The sequence below is a fragment of the Gracilinanus agilis genome, chromosome 1 (genome assembly GCF_016433145.1).
Source record: "Gracilinanus agilis isolate LMUSP501 chromosome 1, AgileGrace, whole genome shotgun sequence".
NCBI classification, from domain to species: Eukaryota; Metazoa; Chordata; class Mammalia; order Didelphimorphia; family Didelphidae; genus Gracilinanus; species Gracilinanus agilis.
Window position 1 is genome coordinate 440,659,833 of NC_058130.1, and position 25,554 is coordinate 440,685,386.

The 25,554-nt window shown below is 37.7% G+C and overlaps 1 protein-coding gene across 1 annotated transcript in view; it reads left to right on the forward strand.

Annotated features, from left to right (window-relative positions):
* The first annotated feature begins 1,030 nt into the window (after positions 1-1,030).
* The window catches only part of ANKRD33B (ankyrin repeat domain 33B), a 100,698-nt gene continuing 76,174 nt past the window's right edge, over positions 1,031-25,554 (forward strand). Inside the window, exon 1 of the mRNA XM_044657885.1 lies at positions 1,031-1,465. Coding sequence (XP_044513820.1) covers positions 1,031-1,465 — 435 coding nt within the window. The remainder of the gene's footprint in view (positions 1,466-25,554) is intronic.

The window sequence follows — 25,554 nt, forward strand, 5'->3', positions numbered from 1 at the left end:
AGTATCTGATTAGGCGAAAGAAAGTACCTACGGAGACTTTTTTTTTTTTTTTTTAAACGGTCCCAGGGAGAATTGTATTGAATCCGAGGCTGGACTCGAGGGGATCAGACGTTTGTGACACAGGAAACCAAAGTCGCTTTTGCTTAACTTTGGATGTGGGAGGGAGTATGCCTCCTTTGAACTTGGAATCACGGAGAAGAATGCTCTTAGTTACTCCTGCTTTCTCTCTCACCTCTAGAAACTCGTAGGAGGATTCCCAAAGTGTGAAAGCTGGAGCTGGCATCCAGGGCGCATCCTCCCAGACCACGCGTTCACTCCCGGTTCTCGCGCCCAGAAGTGGGTGGGGCTGGAAGTAATCCTGGGGCCCCGGGGAGCCCCACCTGTTTCTTTTTCTACTTCGGACGGGGGCTCCCTCCTCGGCCACACCTCCCCTTTGTCGGAGAAATTAATCCCTGGGGATTTCAAGGGGGAGGGGAAGGAGCAGCCAGCCTTCCCGCCTGCTGCCCTCTGCATCGGACGCGCAAGTTGGAGAGTGCCCAGCGTGAGTCCCCGTGGCCTGAGCTCCCCGCTGGGCTGCCCCGGCGCCCGCCCCCTGCCTCCTCCTGGGGCACCTGGAAAACCCCAGCCGCTCCGCCCTAGCCCAGCTAGGGCTCGGCATTTGCCACTTCATACTTTTCTTTGCGGAGTGAAAAAGATAAGTCTTCGGTTTCCGGCAAGGCGGAGGCTAGAGGGAGAGTCTGCTCTATTTTAAAATGTACTTGTCTAGGGGTGGGGGAGAGCGGTGAGTGAAAGTGGGAGAAAACGCTTCCCCGACAGACTCCCGCCTTGGTCCTGAGCCTTGGGACCGTGCAGCGTGGGGTGCCCGACTCGCGTGGAGTTCCGCGGGCCAAGAGAGGTGGGAGAACACCCGGGGACGCAGCACAGCGCGCCTGGTCCCAGAGAGGGGCTGCTTCGCACGCCCCCGCCTGCCTCGCTGGCTCCCTCGCGCCTAGCCCACGCGACCCGCAGCTGAGTGGGGCGGGGCGCCGGCATGGGGCTGCTGTCGGGGTACTGCCAGGAAGGAGGCGGCAGCGGCGGCCGCGGCCATGGGGAGCAGCCGGCCAGTCCGGGCTGCGCGGCGGAGGAGGAATCCTTCCCGGCTCTGAGAGTCGGGGAGGAGAAGGAGGAGGACGGGGCGGAAGAAGACTATGAAGAGTACGTGGACTTTTCTCTCTTGCCGGACGCTCGCAGCATTGCCTCGGACGATTCCTTCTACCCGCCCGACGGGGAGGATGGCTGGCTGGAGCGGGGCGAGCCGGAGTCTTGGTGCTGCTCGGAGACGGAGGACGACTTGGGCGCGGGGGATGACCTGGAGGTGGTGTCCTTCTTCCAGGCGGCAAACACCAACAACGTGGGGTTGCTGAGAGCGCTCATCCGCCGGGGACCTAGCGCTGAGGAGGTGCTGGAGACCGACCGCAACAGCCGGGTAAGAGAAGGGAACGGGGTACCTCAGGCGTGCGCCTGTGTTTGTATGTTAGTGTTAGACAGTATCTGTGTATGAGTGACAGTACTCAGTTCACCGGGGCAAATACCCCTCCATGCGCTTGCTCGCCACACTCTTTCTTTCCACTTACCCTGCGGCTCATCTAGCTTCTCTGCTGGTCCACCCACTGCCCTAGCCCTCCTTCGCCAGCCTCCAGCCAATCACCGCGGCCCCACACCCCCTGTAAACACATCCTATCTGACGCCCTAAACTGTTCGGCCCGCCCGCCCCGGGCTTTTCCCTTTGCACCCTGTGGACCGAGACTGCACTTCCCTGGGCTGCCAAACACATTGTCTGTCTGCTCATCCTTTTCTCGAGAGCTGCAGATTTAGTCCATTTTTAGCACAGTTTGCCCTAGCACATCCCAACCCAGTTTACAAGTTTCTTCCTCACTGTTTCTACCAAGTTCGAAAGCCTTGGTCCCTCATGCACTCAGACTCACCTCAGACCTACTTATTTCACACCCAGCAGATAAAGTGACATACCCATTTTCTCATATTGAGAGAACCTCCCACTGCCCCATCCTCAAATTAAACCCATGTTTCATTGCCAGTGCCTTAGGAAGCATGACTGCACATTTCCAGTGTAACCCTCCCCCCCCCAACCAAGAAGAGTGGAAATTAGCGTCCTACCGGTGTTAGATCATAAACACCCAAAGTCCTATGCAAAATTCATTTAAGCTTCTCGTTTAGAGGCAGAGGAGTAGAGTGGAAATCAGCCAGCAACATTTATGTGCTTGATATGTGCCAGGTGTTGAGCTATATACACTGGGGATACAAAGGAAGGGAAAGAAACCAAACCTTCCTCTCAAAGAGGTTACATTTTAATGGGGACATAGCATGTAAATAAAGTTACATACAAGATGTATATATATATATATATATACACCCTAAGGTTATCTTATGTAAATGTATATACATTTACATAAGATAACCTTAGGGTGGAAAGAGCACTGCACTTGGAGGGAGGTGAGTCTTACCTCTAATAACAATGTGTAAGTCACTTAACCTCATAGAGCCTCTGTTTCTTCATCAGTAAAATAGGAATAACAACAATCAACAGACACAACCGATGTAAGAGGCTTCAACTAATTTTAAAGTGTCCTGCAAATGGCAGGACCATTAGTTTATTCTGCAACTGAAATAATATTTCTCAGCTAAACTTACCCAAACCAGCACTTTCAGGTTTGCTTCTGTATGTAGAGTTTCAGTACCCCCCTACCCCCTTTTCAAGTCTTTCACATAAACTGAAAAGTCCTCCAGTCTGGGCTAAAAATTTCCCCATTCAGCTTTCCTCATTTCTGAGCTTTATAATTAAGGTACTTTCCTGGTTTTCCTTAAACCATTTACTTGAATTGCTATCTTAACCATCTGGCTTTGCAGTAAAGGCAAAAGATTTCCAATCTTTCAATCAATCTGATTATTTACTGAGGGACTGTGATACCTGTGATAGGCACCATAAAGGATAGCAGAGAACTAAAAATTGTTTCTTGCCCTAAAGTAAGGATTCATTTAGGGGAGAAAATAAACACTAACTTCAAATCATTATTGAACAATAAAAGACAAAATATAATTAAGTGTTGAATTATCTTGCATGGGCTAAGAATGGCACAGGAATTCAAAGACGGAAAAAATAAAAAAGGCTTGATATTTCAGGATGGCTTCCTGGACTTCAAGTGAGATGAGTTGGAACTTGTTGGATCATAGGATCACATTAGAATTCCTAAAGATTACTTTAACTTCCAGAATTTATGCGCATTTTTACTTGGTAGACTATTTTACAATCACTGTCATAAGTAATTGTTATAAGAGGCAGATAGATGGCTAAGTAGATGGAGAGTCACGCCTGGAGACAGGAGGTTCTGGTTCAAATGTGGCCTCAGATACTTTCTAGCTTTGTGACCCTGGGCAAATCACTTAACCCCCATTGCTTAGCTTTTTCTGCCCTTCTGCCTTAACTAATTTACAGTATTGATATTAAGATGGAGGGTAAAGGTTTAAAAGTAATCCTTACATTAAGAGTCTTGTAGGATTGGCTCTTGTTTCTGTCATCATTTTATAGAAAGGAGACCTCTCCAGTGAACACCTCATTACTTTTGTTATGCAATTTTGATATTTAAGACACTGATTTTTGAACCTTAGTTTTTTTTTGCACTTTAGGCACCCTATGTCAGGTGATAGTGTCTTGTTTATATAACCCCAGCTTGTGAAATTTTCCTGAAATTTATTAAAAATAGTGGCTCTCCATCACAAATATATACTTTATTATGAAGATTTTTATTGTTTATACACTTAAAAACATAGAATCACAAAAGTTTACAGTTGGAAATGACCTCTGGGGTTTTATGCTCCATGCCATATCTGAAAGGGACATTCAGGTGATCATCTAGCTTTTTACTTGAAGATCTCTCCAAAGAGATTGGACTGGGAGTTAGGAAGATCTGGGTTCAAATTCTTTCTCTGATAGTTATCTAGTTACCTCATCCCAGGCAAGTATTCACCTCTTTGGGCATGGGTTTCCTCATCTCTAAGAGATTGGAGTAAATGGCCAATGAGGTCCCCTCCATCTTTAAACTTAATATCAAATGAATTTTCTACCTCCCAATACATCTTATTTCACTTCTGGCTCTCTCAGATTGTTAGTATTTCTTGTATTAAGCCTAAATTTTTCTCTTTACTGCTTCCTTCCACAATAGAAGCACTGTGCTAAATTCTGAAACTACAAATACTAAGCTAAGATAGTTCTGGCTCCCAAGGAACTTACATTCTAATGGAGGAAAAAACATCACTCAGAAGAGTGTTTCAGAAGCAGCTCTTCGGTATGTAAAGTTATGGGGATGGTGGGTAGTGCTAATATCTCCTGTGGAATACTGATACAGACCATTCAGGAACAATGAATTGACTGGCTTAATTTTCTTGGTTCTAGAACCGGCCAGATTGGGGTGGGTGGTGGTGAGTGAGGAAAGGCTGGGGAGGGAGAGAGTAAATAAAGCCTAGTGGCTGTGACACTACTGAAATTGTTTTCCAGGGGAGCCAGTCATCAGTCAAGGTATTTGCCCTTTAAATTCTCCACTACAGTTATCTTATTGCCTCTAGGCCCTTATCTAGCTAAATTTCCCCAGTTTCCTTAGCTGATACTCATATAGAAGGCCTTGAAAGACCTTTCACTTTCCTGATTGCTCTTTTTGAATTCGTGATAGCTTTTCAGCATCCTTCTTAAAATGTGGTGCTCAAAAGTGAATAAGATGTTCCAGATATAAACTGATCAGGACAGTTACTTAGAGGGGAAAAAAAGAACTCATTGTAGAAGGAAGTGGCAAACCACTCCAGTAACCTTGTCAAGAAAACTCAAGGATAACTAGGGTCCATAGGATCACAAAGAGTTGGACATGCCTGAACAACAAGGATAGTTTACCACTTTATTCTTGTAATCCGTGCCTCTTAGTGTAACCCAAAGTCACATTAACTTTTTTGGCTGTCACAGTACAATGCTGATTCATTTTGAATTCAATCAAACCCACAAGATCTTTTTAAGACAAACTGCTGTCTAATTATATGCCCACCCCCTATCATATGTGTGTGAAGTTGATTTTTTTTAACCCAAGTTGAAGACATTTATTATCACCTTTGAGTTTCATCTCAGTAGATTCAGCCCAATTCTGTACCTTGTCAACAACTTTTTAGGAGACTGCCACCCTGTATAGTGTGTTAACTCCCCTTACTAGTTTTTTAAGCTATAAATTAATTATAAAAATTATATTACATAGGGCTAAACACAGATTCCTGGGACATTCCACTGAGATGTGCTTACTTGAGATTTAATTGTTAATGACTCCTCTTTGAGTCCAGTCATTCAAGCAGTTCGACATTCATTTAATTAGAATTATCATCTAGTAGATATCTCTATATTTTCCCCAATAATAGTAAAAGACCCTTTGTAAACTACATCTATAGAAAAAAAAGAAATAAGGCCAGGTTAGCATAAATAAACAAGTATTTTTATAAAGCACCTGTTACATGCCAAAATGTTATATTAGGGGTTGGGGATACAGTGGCAAAAATAGAAGCCCTTGCTTTCAATATTTCTATATTCATACACAGGTAGATTTGCAAAGTGCATATAATTTTGGGGGGAAGGCCCAAGCAGGTATGAGATGTCAGGATATGGGAAGTGGCAGTTAAGCTTAGTAGGAATCTAGGTATTCTAAGGGGTGAAGGTGTTTGTGTGTGGCACAGGGATGGACTCTTGTATGTGAGGTATAGCCAGAGACTAGCATGACTGGACCATAGACTTTCAAAAGCCCAGAATATTAGATTGGAGCCAGGTTGTGAAGTAAATGCCAAATAGAGGGGTTTATAGTTTATCTTTGAGGCAAAAGAGAGCCATTTAAACTTAATGAACAGAGGAAAGATGTGGTCAGCTGTTATTTTAGGAGTATTATTTTCTAAGCTCTGTGTAGGATTAATTTAAAAAGGGAGAATAATTAAGGCAGGAAGACCAGTTGGGAGGTTATTGCAATAGCCCAGGTGAGAAGATTAGATCTGAACTAGGGTGGTGACCTATTGAGTTGAGAGAATGGAATGGAAGCAAGAAGTGTTGAGTTAAAGTCAATTGACAAGGCTACAGAATGGTTATGAGAAAAAAATGAGGAATCAGGAATGACTTTGCAGTTGTGAAACTTGGTGACTGGATGGATGGTGATGTCCTGGACAGAAACAGGAACGTTTGGGAAAAGGTTGTTTTGGGGGTATGTGATTAAATTCTGTTTCAGACATGCAGAATTTGAGGTGCTTAAGTATTACTTTATTAGAGTTTCACAGAGAGCTCACAAAAGGTGATAAGCAAAAACCTTCTTTATTCCATTACAAGGGGGAAAGCTAGATGTGATAGGGCTTGGTCTAGAACCAGCCCTTGAGTTTATCTAGAGTTTAACATAGGAAATGCCCAGTTGGCAGTTTCTGATTCAAGATTGCAACTCTGAATAGCACAGAGAGTAATCTGCTTAGAGATGGTAATTATGCCCCACTGTCAACTCAACTAGCATTTATTAATCTCTTACTACATGCCAGGCATTGTCTCAAGGATATTACTAGAAGCAAAGACAGCTTTTGCCCTCAAGGAACTTACATTTTCAGGAGGAAAGACAATATTTAAAAAGGAGTTGGAGGAAGAAGGAGGAGGATGCAAGGAGCTCTCTGATAGGAAAGGTTCTAAACTCACCAATGGGAGAAGGAAGCTAGGTGGTGGAGACGATGTGGTCTCAATGTTTAGGAAGAGAAGGCAACCCAAGAAGGGCTCTTGGATTATATTTATAGTTAGCAGTTAGGGCATGGTTAATCTTCAAAGGAGATTGGAGTGTGGTCAGACAGGTAGGAAAACAACCAAAAGGCTGAAAGAGTTAGACTATTCTGGAAGAGGTGATAGAGAGGAGGAATGGTCAGCAGTGTCTAATGCCATATGACCCTGGAATTTCCCTCAGTGCCTGAGGCAATCCATACCTCTCCCTTGGATCAGTCCCTTCCTTCCATATATGATTTCCTTTTGGAGCTTACATTTTAGGGAAAGATCCACGGCAACCTTGCTTCGTTCTCCTCCTGGCTGTCCTCTTGATGTTAAGGTCATGGGTACTGTACACCCCACTCTTTCCCCTTTTTTGTTTCATTTGTTGTCTTCTCCCATTAGAACAAGGACTGTCTTTTTGCTAATATCTGTATCTTAACACTTAGCACATTTAAGTTCTTGTCACCTCTCTAACTTGCAGAGAGATGGAGAAAGGTTGAGGATTTAGAAAAGGCTGTTTGACTTGGCACTTGGTAATTTTGGAGTCAACAGGTTCAGTTAAATGAAGTTCAAGGCCAGATTGCAAGTTGTTTAGAAATGAGTACTGGGGTGGGGGTGGAGTGGGGTGGGGAAGATAATAGCTTTAGAAGATGATGTTACAGTTAAGTGAGGGTTTTTTAAGCCCAGGGAAGAGCTCTTGAGGTTTTTAGGGAAATGAGGAGGCAGTAGATTAAAAATGAAAGCTAGAGGGGCATGATTGTGGGTGCAGTTTTCTAGAGGAGTTAGATGGGATAGGATCAAGGATATAAGTAGAGAGATTGGCAAGGATAATGGCCATTTCTCCATGTGAGAGTAGGTTAAGAGAATGGGAAATGAGGTCAAAGGGTTTTGATAATATAGATCTTTGTGAATAACCTATTTTCTATATAAAGTATGAGACAAGGGAGGGTTGTGTGTGAACAGTCATTCAACAAATCTTTATTACGGGTTTACATTGCTAGGGGCTGGGGGTAAGAATAGTGACTGAAACAATCCTTTTTTTTTTTTTTTTAACATGATGAAACTATGCTATTTCTTTGTAATCAACATTTCCCTTTCTAGAGGTTTAAAAAATAAATCTCTTTTTCCTAAGAAATGAATGCAAGTTCATTGACCTATTTTTTTTTTTTTAAACCTTTCCACTCTGTCTTAGAATAGATACTGAAAATCACTTCTAAGGCAGAAGAGAAGAGTGGTAAGAGCTAGGCAATGGTAGTTAAGTGACTTGCTTAAGGTCACACAGCTAGGAAGTGGCTGAGGCCAAATTTGAACCCAGGACTTCTTCCTGTCTCTAGACCTAGCTTTCAATCCACCTAGCTACCCTCTGGCCTATAATTTTCGCAATCTATCCCACCACCACCAAGTTTTTTTTTTTTTTTTTAAGTTTGCCTTTCCCTAGTCCTGTGGTATCTTATTCCCCACAGTTTTTCAGTTATTATGGAAAGAGACTCAGGAATTGTATTCACCAGTTTCTTCTGCATTCTGGGATATAGTTTATTTGAGGTAAGTGATTTGAATTCACTAAAAGCAGCTAGGTACCTTTTTTTTTTTTTTAGCTATTTGCTTTCTTGGGTATTCTTGTCTCTCTCCCCCTCCCTTTTTTTGTCATTTCCATTGTAAAGGTCATTCTTGGCAGAGAAAATAGCAGCAAAATGAGGATGGGCAATTCTTCCTCTTTATTGTCAATTTTTTATTGTTTTACCTACCATAAGTAATAGTTCTTGGCCCATTTTGATGTTATTCTTTTTTCCATATTGTTATCTTCCTCCTCCCCCTACTTTTTGGTTGCTTTTAGCTTTCTTTGACAGCCTCAGCTTATTCTTAGCATTTACATTCCATATTTTTATATGACTGCCATTTTAACAAGACTATTCCTTGTTTGTTACTTGCTCTTGCTTCTACTTTCTGTACATCATCTATAAAAATAAATCTAAGTTAGTTATGAATTCCCTGTTCATTTTCATTGTTCTGACAAAGCCTTTCTTCCCCTACCCTTTCTCACTGGAATTTTTTCCTCTATCTTTAGAAGTTCATCTGTAGGAGTTTTCCATCTATTTCTCTTCCATTGTTCTATTCCTCTCAAAACTTGGGGTACAGGTCACATTGTTCACAGCTTTCCTCTTTATAAAAACTAAGAGATAATGTTCACCTCTCAAGGCTTTCATAAATTTTACTCAAGTAACCAGTTCCTTGGTAAGTTTTCTCAGAGTAGACTTTCTTAGTGTTGTATCCTAAATGCTTTTGAAGAATGAAATCCTAGTCAAAAAGGTGTTAGCAGTTCTGCTTTGACAGAGAGAATGCCAGCTGGCTCCTGGAAAATTTGAAGACACCTGTCACAGTATACTCTGTCATGACCCTGGGCCAAGGTTGTGATCTACTTCCTTAATTTCTTATCAGTTTTTTCTTGTCTAGGTAGTTGGTAGAATATTCTGATGACAAAATTGCTGTTGTTTTCCCCTTCATTGATGTCCTCACCTGATTATAATTTCTTATTATTGAAATTTAAGGACAATGGATTTTCCATCCAACTTAGGAGGTTGAAACCTCCTATATGTGTCATTTTTATTATTAGAATGTAAACTCCTCAAAGCAGGGACCATCTTCACTTTAACATTTGTATCTTCCTTACCTTGTACATAATAAGGTTTTAATAAATTCTTTTTGATTCATTCATTCTTTTTTTTTTTCATTCATTCTTAATATACAATACCACCCCTTTCTCCAACTCAACCCCTTTTTTCTATCTTGTTTCTTTTGACTAAGGTACACTTTTTCAGGATTCCATGTTTTTCATTTTACCAAGACTTTGACCTTTGAGGTCAAATTTGCTTCCTGTCATTAGGATCTCTAGTTCTTCAGTCTATTAATGAGCATTTTGATGATTGCCTTGATTTCCTCTTCATTAGAGGTGAGGTCTCCCTTTACTGATGATTTGGTTTCCTTATTTCCTTTTTTAAATTAGATTGACCAGTACTTTGTCAATTTTGTTTGTTTTTTCAAAGTACCAGCTTCTAGTCTTATTTATTAATTCAATAGTTCTCTTTCAATTTTATTGATTTCCCTTTTAATTTTTGTAATCTCTAATTGAGTTTTTAGCTGGGGATTTTTAATTTGTTCCCTTTCTAGTTTTTTAATTTGCATGCCCAGTTCATTGATCTTTGCCCTCTCTAATTTGTTAATATATGCACTCAAGGATATAAATTTATCCCCTGAGTACTGCCTTAGCTGCATCCCACAGAGTTTGATAGGATGTCTCATCATTGTCATTCTCTGCAATGAAATTATTGATTGTTTCTATGATTTCTTCTTTGACAAATTGGTTTTGGAGAATCATATTATTTAATTTCCAATTAGTTTTTGGTTTGCCTCTCCATGTGCCCTTACTAATTATTATTTTTATTGCATTATTATCTGAGAAGATTACATTTATTATTTCTGCCCTTTTGCATTTGTTTGCGATGTTTCTGTGCCCTATTACTTGGTCAATCTTTGTGAATGTGCCATGTGCAGCTGAAAAGAAGGTGTATTCCTTTTTGCCCCTATTTATTTTTCTCCACATAGCTATTAAATCTATTTTTTCTAGGATTTCATTCACCTCTTTTATCTCTTTCTTATTTATTTTTTGGTTTGATTTATCTAGATCTGAAAGAGGAATATTTAGATCTCCCACTAGTATGGTTTTTACTATCTATTTCCTTCTTGAGCTCAGCCAGTTTCTCCTTTAGGAATTTGGATATTATACCATTTGGTGCATACATATTGAGTACTGTTATTTCCTGATTGTCTATACTGCCTTTTATCAGGATGTAATTACCTTCCCTGTCTCTTTTAATTGTATCTATTTTTACTTTGGCTTTGTCAGAAATCATGATCACCCTTCCTGCCTTTTTTTTCCTCATTTGAAGGCCAAAAGATTTTGCTCCAGCCCTTGACCTTAAACCTGTATATGTCCACCCGCCTCATATGTGTTTCTTGTAGACAACATATGGTAGGATTTTGGTTTCTCATCTGCTTTGCTATTTGCTTCCATTTTATGGGCAAGTTTATCCCATTCACATTCAGAGTTATAATTATCAGTTGTGTATTCCCTAACATTTTGGTATCCTCTCCTAGTTCTACCCCTTCTTCTTATACTATTTCCTTTTAAACCAGTGGTTTGTTTTAGACCAGTCCCCCTTGTCCCCTCCCTTGATTTATTTCCCTTTCCACCCTCTCCCTTATTATTCCCCTCTTTTTATTTTTTAAGGCCTAAAGAATTCCCTCCCCTTTCTCCTCCCCTCCCTTTTTTGACCTCCTCACTCCCCTGTTCCCCTTGGTTAATCCCTTCTGACTTTCTCAGTAGGGTTAGATAGAATTCTACATCCCAATGGATATAGCTACTCTTCCCTCTCAGGATTAATTCTGCTGAGAGTAAGGTTTAAATAGTACCTCTTAATGCTCTCTTCCTCTCCTTCTTATAATAATATTCACCCCTTCCCCTTCCCATGCTCTCTTTGTGTGGTATAGAATATCCTATTTTTCTTATTCATTCAAGTTTTTCTTGGTGTCAACTACTATTCACCCCCCTCTTTTTTTTCCCCACCCTGTCTCATCTTATACCATTTAGTGCTCCAACCTCTCCTTAGAAGAATAATTCTTCTAATTACTATAATAGTGAATACAGTTTTTGAAAATTACACATAACATTTCTCCATATAGGAATACAAATAATTTGATCTTATTAAAGCCCTTAAAGAGGCAGATTTAAAAATAAGAGCTTTCTTTCTTTCCCCTCTGCTTCTTATTTACCTTTTCATGTTTCTTTTGTTTTTTGTGGTTGGATATCCAACTTTCCATTTAGTCATGGTCTTTTCTGTGCAAATACTTGGAAATCTATCTTGTTGAATGCCCATACTTTCCCCTGGAAGTATATAGTCAGTTTTGATGGGTAGGTGATCCTTGGTTGTAGACCCAGTTCTCTTGCCTTTTTGAATATCATATTCCAAGCCTTGTGGTCTTGTAGTGTGGAGGCTGCCAGATCCTGTGTGATCCTGACTGGTGCTCCTTGATATCTGAATTGTCTTTTTCTGGCTTCCTATAATATTTTTTTCTTTTACTTAGAAGCTCTTGAATTTGACTATTTTATTCCTGGGGGTTGTCTTTTCAGGGTTTAGTGTAGAAGGTGATCTATGGATCCTTTCAATGTCTATATTGCCTTCTTGTTGTAGAACTTCAGGGCAGTTTTGCTGAATAATTTCTTTTAGTATGGAGTCCAAATTTCTATTAACTTCTGCTTTTCCAGGAAGACCAATGATTCTCAAATTGTCTCTTCTAGACCTGTTTTCTTCGTCTATTAACTTCTCGTTGAGATATTTCACGTTTCCTTCTATTTTGTCAGTCTTTTGACTTTGCTTTATTAATTCTTGTTGTCTTGTGAGATCATTGGCTTCTAATTGCCCAACTCTAGCCTTAGAGCAGGGGTTAGCAACGTTTGGCTCTCGAGCCACATCTGGCTCTTTTGAGGGCCAGATATGGCTCTTTCTACAGGAGCCATAAAGTCAATTTTTTTTCAGGCGCTGTTACAGGAGCGCGCACTATGAGCATTGTACGGCTCTTATGAAATTACATTTTAAAAAATGTGGTGTTTATGCCTCTCACGGCCAAAAAGGTTGCCGACCCCTGCTTTAGAGACTGGTTTTTGGCTAAAATCTTTTGGTTTTCCTTTTCAATCTGGTCTGTCTGGTTCTTCAAGCTTCCAGCTGGTAATTTCTGGTCTTCAATTTGCTTATCAATTCATTTGATTTCTGAGCCTCATTTTCCAATTGCGAAATTCTGCCTTTTAAACTGTTATTTTCTTGCCAGATCTCTTTTATCTTTCTCATGATCTCAGATTTGAACTCTTCAATATCTTGTGACCCATTTTCATTTTTTTGGGGGGAGGTTTGGATGTCTTTAATTGTTTGTCCTCCTCTGTTTTCTGGGTTTTTTCTGTGCAGAAGTTATCAAGTGTTAGAGTTTTTTTTCTTTGTCTTCTTGTTTATTTTGGGCCTTGCTTGGCATCATTGTGTTTATCCACCAGAAGTCTGAGTACGGCAATCTACTTCTCTTTATATGGAGTTAGGGAGCAGTTTTTGCCTGAGACTACTTTGTGAATCTCCTGGTTTCTCTAGGGACCCTCCTGGGGTCTCTGGTCTAGCTGTTTTCAGGGTCGAGCCCCTGTGTTCCTAGCCAGCTGCCCAGACCCCATAACTTGGTCCACATTTGCTCCTCTACCTGGGGTTTTCCCCTGAGTCTGAGCTCGCAGGGTACTGCTGCTGCCTCTCTCATCCTCACTCCCATGTCCCAAGGTCTGAGTTTTCCAGCCGCCTGGGATCTCAGGTCTTGCTGCTCTCAAGGGCAAGCTCCTAGTGGTGCCAGTTAGCTGCCTAGGGGCTAGATTTTTGTGCCCCTGCTGGCTCTGCCTCTGGTACTATGGGTGGGGGAGGGATGATCCACTCGCATTTTAATGGGAGCTATTTCCTCCCCTTATAGCGTGGAAGTGCCCAAATCCCATGTACCTTCGTACCTTCGATACTGTGCCCTATTGTGGGGTCCCTTCTTTCATCTGGATTTTGTTTTCTTGTCCTTTGGAGGTATGCTATATCTGTAAGCAGAGAAAGTCACCCAGCTTCTGCTCTGCCACCATCTTAACCTGGAAGCTATTACAAACATTTTGAGGTGCCTACTAAGTGTCAAGCACTGTGCTATGGATGGGAATACAAAAGTGAGATGGTCCTTGCTTTCAAGGAACTTTTTATGATAGTAGGTTTTATGAAGGTGTCCATGGAGACCTTAGGGAATAGCCAGATTTCAGGTAGCCTTTGGACTTGAATGGAGAAAAAAATGATCATATTTATTTTCACTCACCTCTAACTGAAACTTAAGCATTTCCTTCAATAAGAATGGAGACAGCATGGGGCAGCTGGGTAGCTCAGTGGATTGAGAGCCAGGCCTAGAGACAGGAGGTCCTAGGTTCAAATCTGGCCTCAGACACTTCCCAGCTGTGTGACCCTGGGCAAGTCACTTGACCCCCATTGCCTACCCTTACCACTCTTCCACCAAGGAACTAATACACAGAAGTTAAGGGTTTAAAAATATAAAAAAAGAAAATGGAGACAGCAAACCATTATTCTGATAAAGGATCTATAGGCTTCACCTGTGGACTACCAAAGAGGTCCTGACCCAAAAAAGATATGGAAGGCTTCACTAGGAGAAAACAGATTGCTTAATCTTTGGTTAGTTGTAGATAGGTATTTGAAGTTTTGGTTCTGATACCTTTCTTGAGTTTGGTATCCTATGTACTTCTGGTGTTTCAATTGTTACTCTTATTTCATTATTGCTATTTATTACATCTTGCCTTGAATGCTAGACATATAAGCAGTTTTCTCCTTCCATTCTTTTTATTATAAAACCCTTTTGGTCACATTTGTAAGACATCAAATAAATACTCTTTTTAAAAGTTTTTTTTGGTTAAGAATTTGAGATTATTAACCAAATTAACATTTACATATACAAAGAACGGGGGCGGGGGGGGGAGGGGAGAGGGGAAGGATCGCTCTCTATAAAATGTTGAATTTTCTTTAAAACACTTTTTCTCCCAAAAGTAAAAGTTATATTTAATACAATATCAATCCTATACAGCTTTTCTGTCACCTTATGAACTTAGTTATCTTATGAGGATTTTTAAAATGTTTCACTTGTAGTCCATGCAGTAAGTGGCAGAACTTGGATTCAAACTCAAGTCTTCTGACTGCAAATTCAGTGCTTTGTCTACCAGTGAACTTCCTCTTGTGATCATTACATAGCATTTAAAATACAAAATATAATGGAAGTAAAGGTATTTGGGTAGGAGTTAACATTTGATTTAGTTAAAATATCTACAGAATTCTTCTTTTCTCCTAATCAGGCCATCCCTGAAATAACTGTATACTGTTCTAAGCATTATATTTTAGGAAGGATATTGATAAGGGGGTGGGGGGAAGCTTTCAGAGAGGTAGCCAGGGTATGGTGCTAGAAGTTGTTGAGATCTTTAGGGATATTGGTTGATAAAATTAAGGGTGTTTATTTTGGAGAAGAGGGTAAGTTAGCATTCTGCCATTATTTGAAGAGAGGAGGTCCTTGTAGGTGCTGGTCCTAGGGGACATAGTTTAGAAATAAGGAGTAGAAAAGATAATATTAAAGGAAAAACCTCTCAGAACTTATCCTCAGATTGAAGAGAAGATTGCCCATGTGGGATGATAGTTTTCCTTTGGGAAGATCTTCAAGCAACAATTTGATCATCACTTGGGTACTTTTTAGAGTAGATTCATGTTTAGATATAGATTATACCAGATGGCTTCTGAGGTCCCTCCCAACTCTTAGATTCTTTTTTCTCTTTGATATTTTATAATTAATTTTTCTCCTTTTTTTTTGGTAGTAAGACATGAAATTGAAAATCATTCACTGATAGGTGGCTACTCTGATCAGATATTTTAAGCCTAATGTTTTCCTTCGTAATCATTAATTCAACATTCCAGTTGGTGATTGTTTTTTACTAGGATAAAATCTGGATGACCGTCACCAAATTTCTTAAAAATTGTTTTGACTCCAGAAGAGACCTTAAATAATAACTCACATTTTAAGGACAGCAAAGTACTTTCTTTGTAACATCTCTAAGAGACCAGTAGTACAAGTAAGGATTTATTTTACAGATGAGGAAACCAAGGCTCTGATAGGTTAAGTGATTTGCTCATGATCTCACAACAAGTAAGTGTCCTGGGTAGAATTGGAATCTGATTTCAGGTGTAGCACTCTCAGAACTGCAGCATCTTGCCAGTCCTAGAACTGGGGATATTACCTTCTACAGATGATAGAAGTAATTTCAGAACAGGAAGTAAATGGTCTCCCAGTGCTAGGCGGATATTGACTAGAACAGCTGTTGTTTGATAATATAATCCCAGAACATACTAGGAAGTTCAAAAGAAGTATTAAACAGTTACCTGATAGGGGAAAACTTAAAATGTTTTGGGACCGAGAGGTAGTAAAACCTATAATATAAGTAAAAATCCCTAAGAAACTTTCCTTGCTCCTATTGCAGTAACCAGTTTTCTCTGGAAAAATAATTTAATGATGCCTGGGGGAGAAAGTTTTCTTGGAGATACAATTCTTAAAATGTGCATTGGTTTGAAAAACTCCATTAATTTCATTATGTATTTGAATCTCAGTTGGTCTTCCTTGAACTGTTTAATGTTTGACTTGGGAAGGGTAAATAAATGTCTGGCTTGTTTTGTTTAAAGACTGTCTTCTTTCCAATACTCTTGTGAGTGGTAGACTATTGAGAATGGTACAGCATATACTTTTCCTTTTAAAATATTTATGACTATAAAAAGAGCTGCATAATTTAGCATATAAAATACAAATATTCTTTATACAGTTTTCCAGTTCATTCTGAAGGGTTTTCAATATGTTCTGATATGTTTTTGAATTATAGGTTTTTTTCCTCCCTCATTTGACCTGGTGACATTGAAACATGTTGTCATCCTCTCTGTCCTGTTTTGCATCTTTCTTTGTTCTTATGTTATTACCTGGAGTGCCTCTCCAGTCAAGTCAATAGAGTAATCACTCTTGGGAAAGCACTGAAATCTGAGGGTGTGTAATTGCTATTTTTATTGGTATGGAACAGTGATGTGAAAGTCAAGCTTAGAGTTCGAACTGTTAGATATGATTATGTATTAAATTCATTAGCATATTTTGTTATCATTAACATTTTTAATCTTACTGATTGATATAAGTTTAAATTCTAGTTTCTCAAGCAAATTTTTCCACAAGTTTTTATTTTATCCTATTTTCTAAGAAAAATTCAGTCAGTAAGCATTTATTAAGTGCATTCTATGTGCATAGGCAGTGGGGATATAGATACAAAGAAATGAAACAATTCCTACTCATAAGAAGTTTATATTCAGTTTATAATTCTAGCAAGGACAGTTTATAAAGAATAAATACTAAGAATAAAACAATTAAGAATAAATATAAAGTAGCCAAATGCCAGCAGAGTTTGAATAGGTCGGTCATCCTAGTTGAGGGGATTGGGTGATGTCTTGGAGGAGGAGAGGGAATATATTAAGGCATGGAGAACAGCTGGGACAAAGGCACAGATGCAGGAGAGGGAGTATATGAAGAAGACAGAGAAAAGGCCAATTTGGCTATATCAGAAAGTTTGGGAGAGAGAATAACATACAATGAGGCTGTAAAGACAGATTGCAGGAAGCTTTGAAAGTCTCCAAAAGCTGAACAGGACAGTTTTAATTTGATCCACGCACCTTGGGTGTATGAAGAGAATGACCCTCTGTTTTCTTGGATGATATTCCATCATAAAGATTAATTTAGAAGCTGTAACTGTATCTGAGCTTAGAATTTTAAAACAATGTGTTCCATTAGAAATTTTTTTTATTCTATACAGAAAAGTTCATATGATTAGTAATACTTTCTTAACACAAATCAGCTGCTATTTTGTTTCTAGGCTCATTCAGTTTTTTGCTTTTTTTGTTAATTGTCTATCATTATGGGATAGATGCTATACAAAAGTTGTCTAAATATGACCAAAATTCCTTTTTACCTTCTTTTCTCCTCATGCTTATGTTTGAGTTGCTTTTGTAAGCTTGTGTAGTGGGTATTATCAGATTGTAATATTATAAAATCTCTGGGATGGTATCAAATGAGTGGAAAGGGTTTTGTTTGTTTAAGGGGTTTGCTTTGGTTTTTCTGGTTGTGCTGCCAAATTCCTATGAGTGGAAAAGAGGATGAGATGGGAAAATGGGCTCTAGACCAAGATGAGAACTTAGGCCTAAAAAATAAAAACAGAAGTATAAAAGGCCTTAGTAAGAATGTAGACAATCACTTGGAAGGTTGAAGAAACACTTGTGGTTTCTAATCTAGTTTTCGGCACCTTTTTAGAGCAGCTGAAGTTGTGAAAACCTGAGTTCAAATCCAGCTTCAGACACGGACTAGCTGTGGGACTAAACATCTCAGCTTCAGTTTCCTTATCTATAAAATGAGATGGGTTTGAATATTTAAGATCATTTCTAGCTTTCAAATTCTGATCCTATGATTGTGGTGCTGAAATTTCCCTTAGGAAATACTAAATGCTCTAGTTTTAAGTTCTGATGGGCATTTAGATAATGGAGGGCCCTTCCCCTAGAAGAACTTGAAAACTATGAGATGTTTAGTTAGTGGAAGCTTTCCTAAAAAAAGATAACGTGGGTGTGGAGGGAAGTATGTAATTGTGCTATCAGAATAAAAGTAATCTGGGAGCTCCCTGTTGGAGATTCAGTAAACAATGTTGATTTTCCAGCATTTGCTCTTTCTAACCTTGCAATCTATTTTAACTTTAAAAGCTTTTAAAAATATAAGGAAGAATTTTCTTTTTGAGATATTTGACTATCCTTTTTAAATAACTTAAAAAAGAAAAAATGCCAAAGAAAAAATATGAATGCTAACACAGTATTCTACATTTTAGCCTCAGGTCTCCCAGAAGCAATTTTATTTAATTATTAAGCTACATTCAGGCTATCTTTAGCTTGTAAAGAGAGACAGATGTCCAGATTGGCATAGTCATTCATATTTCCCAAGATGATTCTCTGTCCTAAAATGATTCCAGGTAAAATTTATATCTTTGAATATAATTTATATAAAATTTTGAATTTTTTGAATTTTTTTGAAAATGTTGAATATAAATTCTATTAAAAATATAAATTAAATAAACAAACAAACAAATAAATAAAATAAAATAAATGAATTCAAAGATATCTTTGAAGAAGAAAAATATCACAACATGTAAAAATGCAGTTTGGATTAATCTTTCAGAATTATTGAGAAACCAAGTTATTCTATCCTTTTCTATCTATAGCTTAACTTTTCCTCTATGGAGAATGATGAGTTCTAGAGCTAATCCTTTTTTGGTGAATGAGGTATTTACTTTACTTTTTATTTTTTTAATCCATTTCCCTAATTAAGAAAAAAAATTTTTGTTAAATAATCTTGGAAGGGCTTTCAAGGAAAATATAGTTTTAAATATTTTTAATTTTTCTGGAAAGGAGTTTTAAAATTATACTTCCATAGCAAGATTTTAGTAAAAAGAGAGATTCCTGGCTTCCTGGCAGGTTTCCTAGTAGTCTTTATACAAGTGCATAGGAAAATAAAACTGAAACCACCAGTAGCATTTAAAATTGGAAAGACTTTAGAGGTCATCCAGTACAGGGTTCTTGATCTGAATAGTTTATAACTTCATTTCAATATAATTGACTTCTTTGTAATTATTGTATTGTATTTTATATTTTTAAAGCTCTCATTTTGAGAAAGGAGCTATAGGCTTCACCAGATGATCGGTGGGATCCATGACACCTAAAAGTTTAAGAAACCCATATGTAGTACAACTGCTTCATTTTATAGATGAAGATAGTAGAACTCAGATAAATTAATAAAGTGATTAACCCAGGTTACATGAGCTGAGATTTAAGCCTGCAGATAAACTCCAAAAGCTGCCTGATACAACTGCAGAGTTGCATGTTTAAGTCCATGATTTATAATGGTGATTTTAAATATTCCAACATGTCTTTGTTATCGGGAGGAGTAATGTGAAATTCTAAAGTAAATTTTTGGGAAAAAATTCATTTTTATTAAAAAATTTGCCATGTGGTATTTCCCAGGTTTCTTAAGTCTTCGCTCTCTCTATGACTTCTTCACACCTAGAAAACACCAAAGATAAGTAGGGTCAGTTTTAGAATCTAAAGTTCCCAGATATAGGTATATTGCGTTAAGTTTTATAAAATGTTTTTCTCAAATTCTGGCTAGAAAGATTTTTGGCTCTGTGACTGATTTAGCATCCCTTTACCTCTAGGAGGCTATTTTTTTTTAAAGAAGGAAACTGATTTTATTGAAATATAGTTATCAAAAAAATTTTTAATTAATATCAAAGACACTGGATTAAGAACCCTGGACACTAACCTCATTTTAATAATTTTATACCTATATCTACATTTCATACCCAGAATGACATCTCAAATTACCTCATTCTCCTGTGATGAGAGAAATTGACCAGTACTTGATTAAACATGGAGGAATTATTGTCTCTGTCTTCTGAGGATACTTTGCCTGAATCATTGACAATATTGTCCACCAAATCATTGTGGAGATTATCTCCTCCTTTGGCTTCAGAGACTCCTATTCTCCAAGTTCTCTCCCTGTCTTTCTCACTATGCACTGTCTATCTGTCTCTTTCACTGGCTTTCTTATCCCTCTCTTGGTCCCATAACGTGTAATGTTTTAGCGGGCTATTTTTTAAAGATTATAATATTTGTATTACCCACCATGGAAGAGCACTCATTCAGGTATCCAAGGAGTTGGGTTTAAATCTCACCCATGATAACTTAATATTTGTGGCACCTTGGACAACTAAGATACTTAACTTCTCTGGGACTCATTATTGTTATGGTAGATTCATTTAGATCTTTTATCTCACAATGCACTTTCAATGTACCTGTTATTATAGGTGACAGGATCTTAAGAATTGGAAGACACTTCATAGCTAGCTGCCTGGCGATAGCATTTTGTTAACTTTTTAAAAGTATTTTACCATAAACTATACCTGAATAGGTATTCAAAACTCTTGAGTGGGGTTGGAGCCAGAAAAATGTAACTGGGAAATGTTCAACAACATAAATAAAAATATAAAACAACATAAACAGAGAAAGAAAACTAAAGACCTTTATGAATTCCTTAATGAATATTGGTGCAAAAATTTTAAACAAAATACTAGCAAGAAGATTATAGCAATATATCACAGTGATCATACACTGTGACCAGCTAGGTTTTATGCCAGGAATGCAAGGATAGTTCAATATTGGGAAAATTATCAACATAATTGACCATATTAATAACAAAACCAATAGAAATCATGATTATTTTGGTAGATGCAAAAAAAGCTCTTGACAAAATACAACTCTTGTTCTTATTAAAAACACAGGAAAACATTGGAATGAATGGAAAATTCCTCAAAATGGTAAATAGCATCTGTGTAAAACTATCAGGAAACATTATCTGTAATAAGATCAAGAGTGTAACAAGGATGCCCCTTATTATACCATTATTCAATATTGTACTAGACAGCTAGCTATAATAATAAGAGAAAAAGAAATTGAAGGAATTAGAATAGGCAATGAAGAAATAAAGCTATCATTGTTTGCAGATGGTATGATGATATACCTAAAAAATTCTAGAAAATCAACCAAAAAACTAATTGAAATACTTAATTTTAGTCAAGTAGTAGGATATAAAATAAACTCACAAAAATCATCAGCATGTCTTTATACAAACAGTAAAGCCCAACTGTAAGAGATAAATTCCATTTAAAATAATTGTAGACAATATAAAACACCTGGGAATCTACCTACCAAGTCAATCCGAGGAACTATATAATCACAATTACAAAACACTTTTCACACAAAAAAGTCAGATTTAAACAATTGGAAAAACATTAATTGTTGGCAGTAATTTACTTGTTCAGTGCCATACCAATCAAAGTACCCCCAAATTATCTTATGGAGCTGGAAAAAATAACAACATTTTTTTCTAGACGAACAAAAATCCTAGAATCTTAAGGGAATTAATAAAAAAATATGAAGAAAGATAACTTAGCAGGACTTGATCTCAAATTATATTATAAAGCAGCAACCATCAAAACAGTCTGGTACTGGCTAAGAAATAGAGTGGAGAACCAATGGAATAGATTGGGTACTCATCATACAATGGTGAATGACCATAGTAACCTAGTGTTTGACAAACCCAAAGAATCAAGCTTTTGGAAGAACAACTTAATATTTGACAGAAACTGCTGTGAAAACTAGAAAACAGTATGGTAGAAATTAGATATAGACCAACACCTCACTCCACAAACCAAGATAATAAAAATGGAGAAATGATTTAGAAACAGAGATACCATAAAGATGTTAGAGCACATAAGTTAACCTGTCAGACCTATGTATAAGGGAAGAATTTAGGTCAAAAGCAGACAAAGAGAACATTTTGAGATGTAAAACAACTTTGACCATATTAAATTTAAAAGTTTCTGCACAAACAAAAGCAATGCAACCAAGATTAAATGGCAAACAAGAAACAAAAAAAATCTCTATAGCAAATCTGACAAGTGCTTCTTTTCTCAAATATGTAGGGAACTGAATAAAATTTATAAGAATATGAAGCACAGTTGACAAATGTTCAAAGGATATGAACCAGACAGTTCTCAGATAAAGAAATTAAAACTCTGTAGTCATATAAAAATACTCCAAATAATTGTTAATTAGAGAAATGCAAATCAAAACAACTCTGAGGTACAACTTCATACCTAGCAGATTGACCAATATGACAGTAAAGGAAAATAATAAATGTTGGAGGGGATGTGGCAAAATTGGGACACTAATGCATTGCTGGTGGAGTTGTGAACTGATCCAACCATTCTGAAGGACAGTTTGGAACTATGCCCAAACGGCTTTAAAAGACTGTCTGCCCTTTGACCCAGCCATACCACTGTTGGGTTTGTACCCCAAAGAGATAATAAAGAAAAATACTTGCACAAAAATATTTATAGCTGTACTTTTTATAGTGGCAAAAAAATTGGAAAATGAGGGTATGTCCACTGATTGGGGAATGGCTGAACAAATTATGGTATCTGATGGGGATGGAATATTGTGCTGTAAGGAAAGATGAACTGGAGGAATTCCATGTGAACTGGAATGATCTCCAGGAATTGATGCAGAGTGAAAGGGGGCAGAACCAGGAGGACATTGTACACAGAGACTGATACACTGTGGCACAATCGAATGTAATAGATTTTTCTACTAGTAGCAATTCCATGATCCAGGACAATCCAGAGAAATTTATGAGAAAGAACACTATCCTCATCCAGAGAAAGAACTGTGTGAGTAGAAACACAGAAGAAAACCATATGATTGATCACATGGTTCGATGGGTACATGATTGGGGAGTTTGGCTTTAAACGATCACACTATTGCAAATATTAATAATATGGAAATAGGTTTTGAACAATGATACATGTATAACCCAGTGGAATTGCTTGTCAGCTCCAAGGGGGAAGGGAAAGAACATGAATCATGTAACCATGGAAAAATATTCTAAATAAATTAATTAATTAAAAAAAAGAAATTGTATACATCTAATCTGAAAAAAAGAAAAATTTATTACAAAAAAACAAAACAACATAGATAATATTACTTTATGGGCTTCTACTTTGCAGCTCAGAAGTTTTGATTTGAATTTTACTTGACTGCTTTGAGACTCACAGGCTTTTATCTAAACTCCACTTGAAGAACTTTTCCCAGAAACAGCATACTCCACTTTTGGCTTGCTCCTTGGTCCAACTTTTCCTTAACCACAAGCCTAATTTGCTTCTTTTTTAATTCTACCCTTTTACCCATTTTCTTTAGTTCTGCCCTTGGGCTAAGCAGAACCAACTTAAATCTTCTTCTGGATGATTTTTAATTTCCCTTCCTTCCTTCCTTCCTTCCTTCCTTCCTTCCTTCCTTCCTTCCTTTTTTTAAATAGTACTTACCTTTGGTCTTAGAATCAACACCATGTATAGGTTTCAAGTCTGAACAGTGGTAAGGGCTTGAAGATTAGGTGACTTATCTGGGGTCACACAGCTTGGAAGTGTCTGAAGACATTTTTGAACCCAGGACCTCTCATCTCTAGCTGCTCTCTAGTTTTTAATTTCTTGAATAACACTAGCACATGCCTGTGAGTTTTCTTTTTCCAAATAAAGTATCTTAATGTATTACTAATTTTCTTTTTTACATGCATTAACATTCTTGAATATGTTAAAATGTCCTTATTTTGAATCAGGGATCATATTTTCTGTTGATACTTTGCTACAACCTTATTAAAGGGTAGCTTCATAATTATGTTAAGGAGTTGTGTACTGGAAAACCAGTTTCTCTTCTCTCTCTCTACTTTCTTTGAAACTCATAATCTTACCAAGAATTACTACAATGCAACTTCTTTCCTAGTGATAGACTGTACCACAATATGTGCTACTATAGACCTTTGTGTCTGTCTTTGACCTCATTTATGTAAACCAAGCCATAAATTGCTGGGTTGGAGGGTATGAACAGTTTAGTCATTTTTCTTGCAGAAATCCATATTGTTAACCAGAATGTTTGAACTGATTCATAGCTAAACAACTAGGCAGTCAGTGTTAGAAAAGAAAGGGTTTTTTGTTTTGTTTTTTTTTGTTGTTGTTGTTTGATTCTTTCAGTTATGAATGTGTCTTCTATCCATTTGAGCATATATCTCAGTAATTCTTAACCTTGTATCTGTTTTCTGGCATTTTTATCTTGTCTTTTTAGGAGAGAAAAGAATCAAGTCATTGATCTGAGTGCTTTAAAACAAGATGGTCTATGTCTAGAACCTGAGACCCTGTGATTGCTGGTAGTGGGAACCTGTAGTTTTCATTGGCTTTGGTCCTGTGACTTTTTTTTTTGGACACTAGAAACTTTGAATATTTCCAGGAACTGAACTGACAGCATTAATCATGTTACTAGATAAACTGTAACAATGAAGGGTTCTTAAATATTGGGATTTTGTATCTTGTTTAGTTGTCCTGGGGAAGTGTTCTTCTAGTTATTTATATAGCAGAGTATATAATCCTGACTTGTTTCTTTGGGCAAGTCATGTCACCTCTTCTAGCCTCAGTTTTCTTATCAGTATAATGAGGAGATTGGCCAAAGAACCTAAAATCTTTTCTAGTGATCCTTTTCTTGGTTTGAGTGGTTTAGCAGATAAATAATATGATTTTTTTAAACAAGATCAATCCTATATATAGCCTGCCTCCTTAATGGTATTTTTTCCATTTTATTGTATTTTTATTTATTTTGTTAAATATTTCCCAGTTACTTTAATCTGTTTTGATGGTAATTTGGGTGTTTGATACCCTTGCTCTATGTGAATTTAACCTTCAGAAAAGCCAAGAGAAAGCCATGGTATGTAATTACTTTTTGGTAGCTTGTCCCTTGTCCCTCAGTTTTTTGGCTTGTCTTTTTTTCATTTTCCCATTCAGAAGCTGGTAAGTGAACTTTTTTTCTTCTTAAAAATATTTTATTTTTTCCAGTTATACGTAAAAACAAATTTTCCCCTCTCCTCCCCCTCATTAAGAAGCAAGTAATATATGTTATACAGGTGCATTCATGCACTAACATTTCATGTTAGTCACGTGAAAGAAAATGCAGACCAAAAAAAAAACCCACCAAAAAATAAAGTAAAAAATATGCTTCAATCTGTATTCAGGTTCTCCATCAGTTTTTTCTCTGAACATGGATGACATTTTTCATCATGTCTTCCAGAATTGTCTTGACTTTTGTATTGCTGAGAATAACTAACTGAGCCATTCCCAGTTGATCATCATAACAATTTTGCTGTTGCTGTGTACAATGTGTTCTCCTGGTTCTGCTCACTTCACTTTACATCACTTCATATAAATCTTTCCAGATTTTTCTGAAACTATCCTGGTTGTCATTTCTTATAGCACAGCAGTATTCCAATCACATAATGGTATTTTGAGGTATGCTAAGAGACCCCTTGACTCCAAAATATAGCTTCTTTCAACTGGTAATGACCTTTGAAATTTCCCCCTTTAAATTAATCCCTTTATG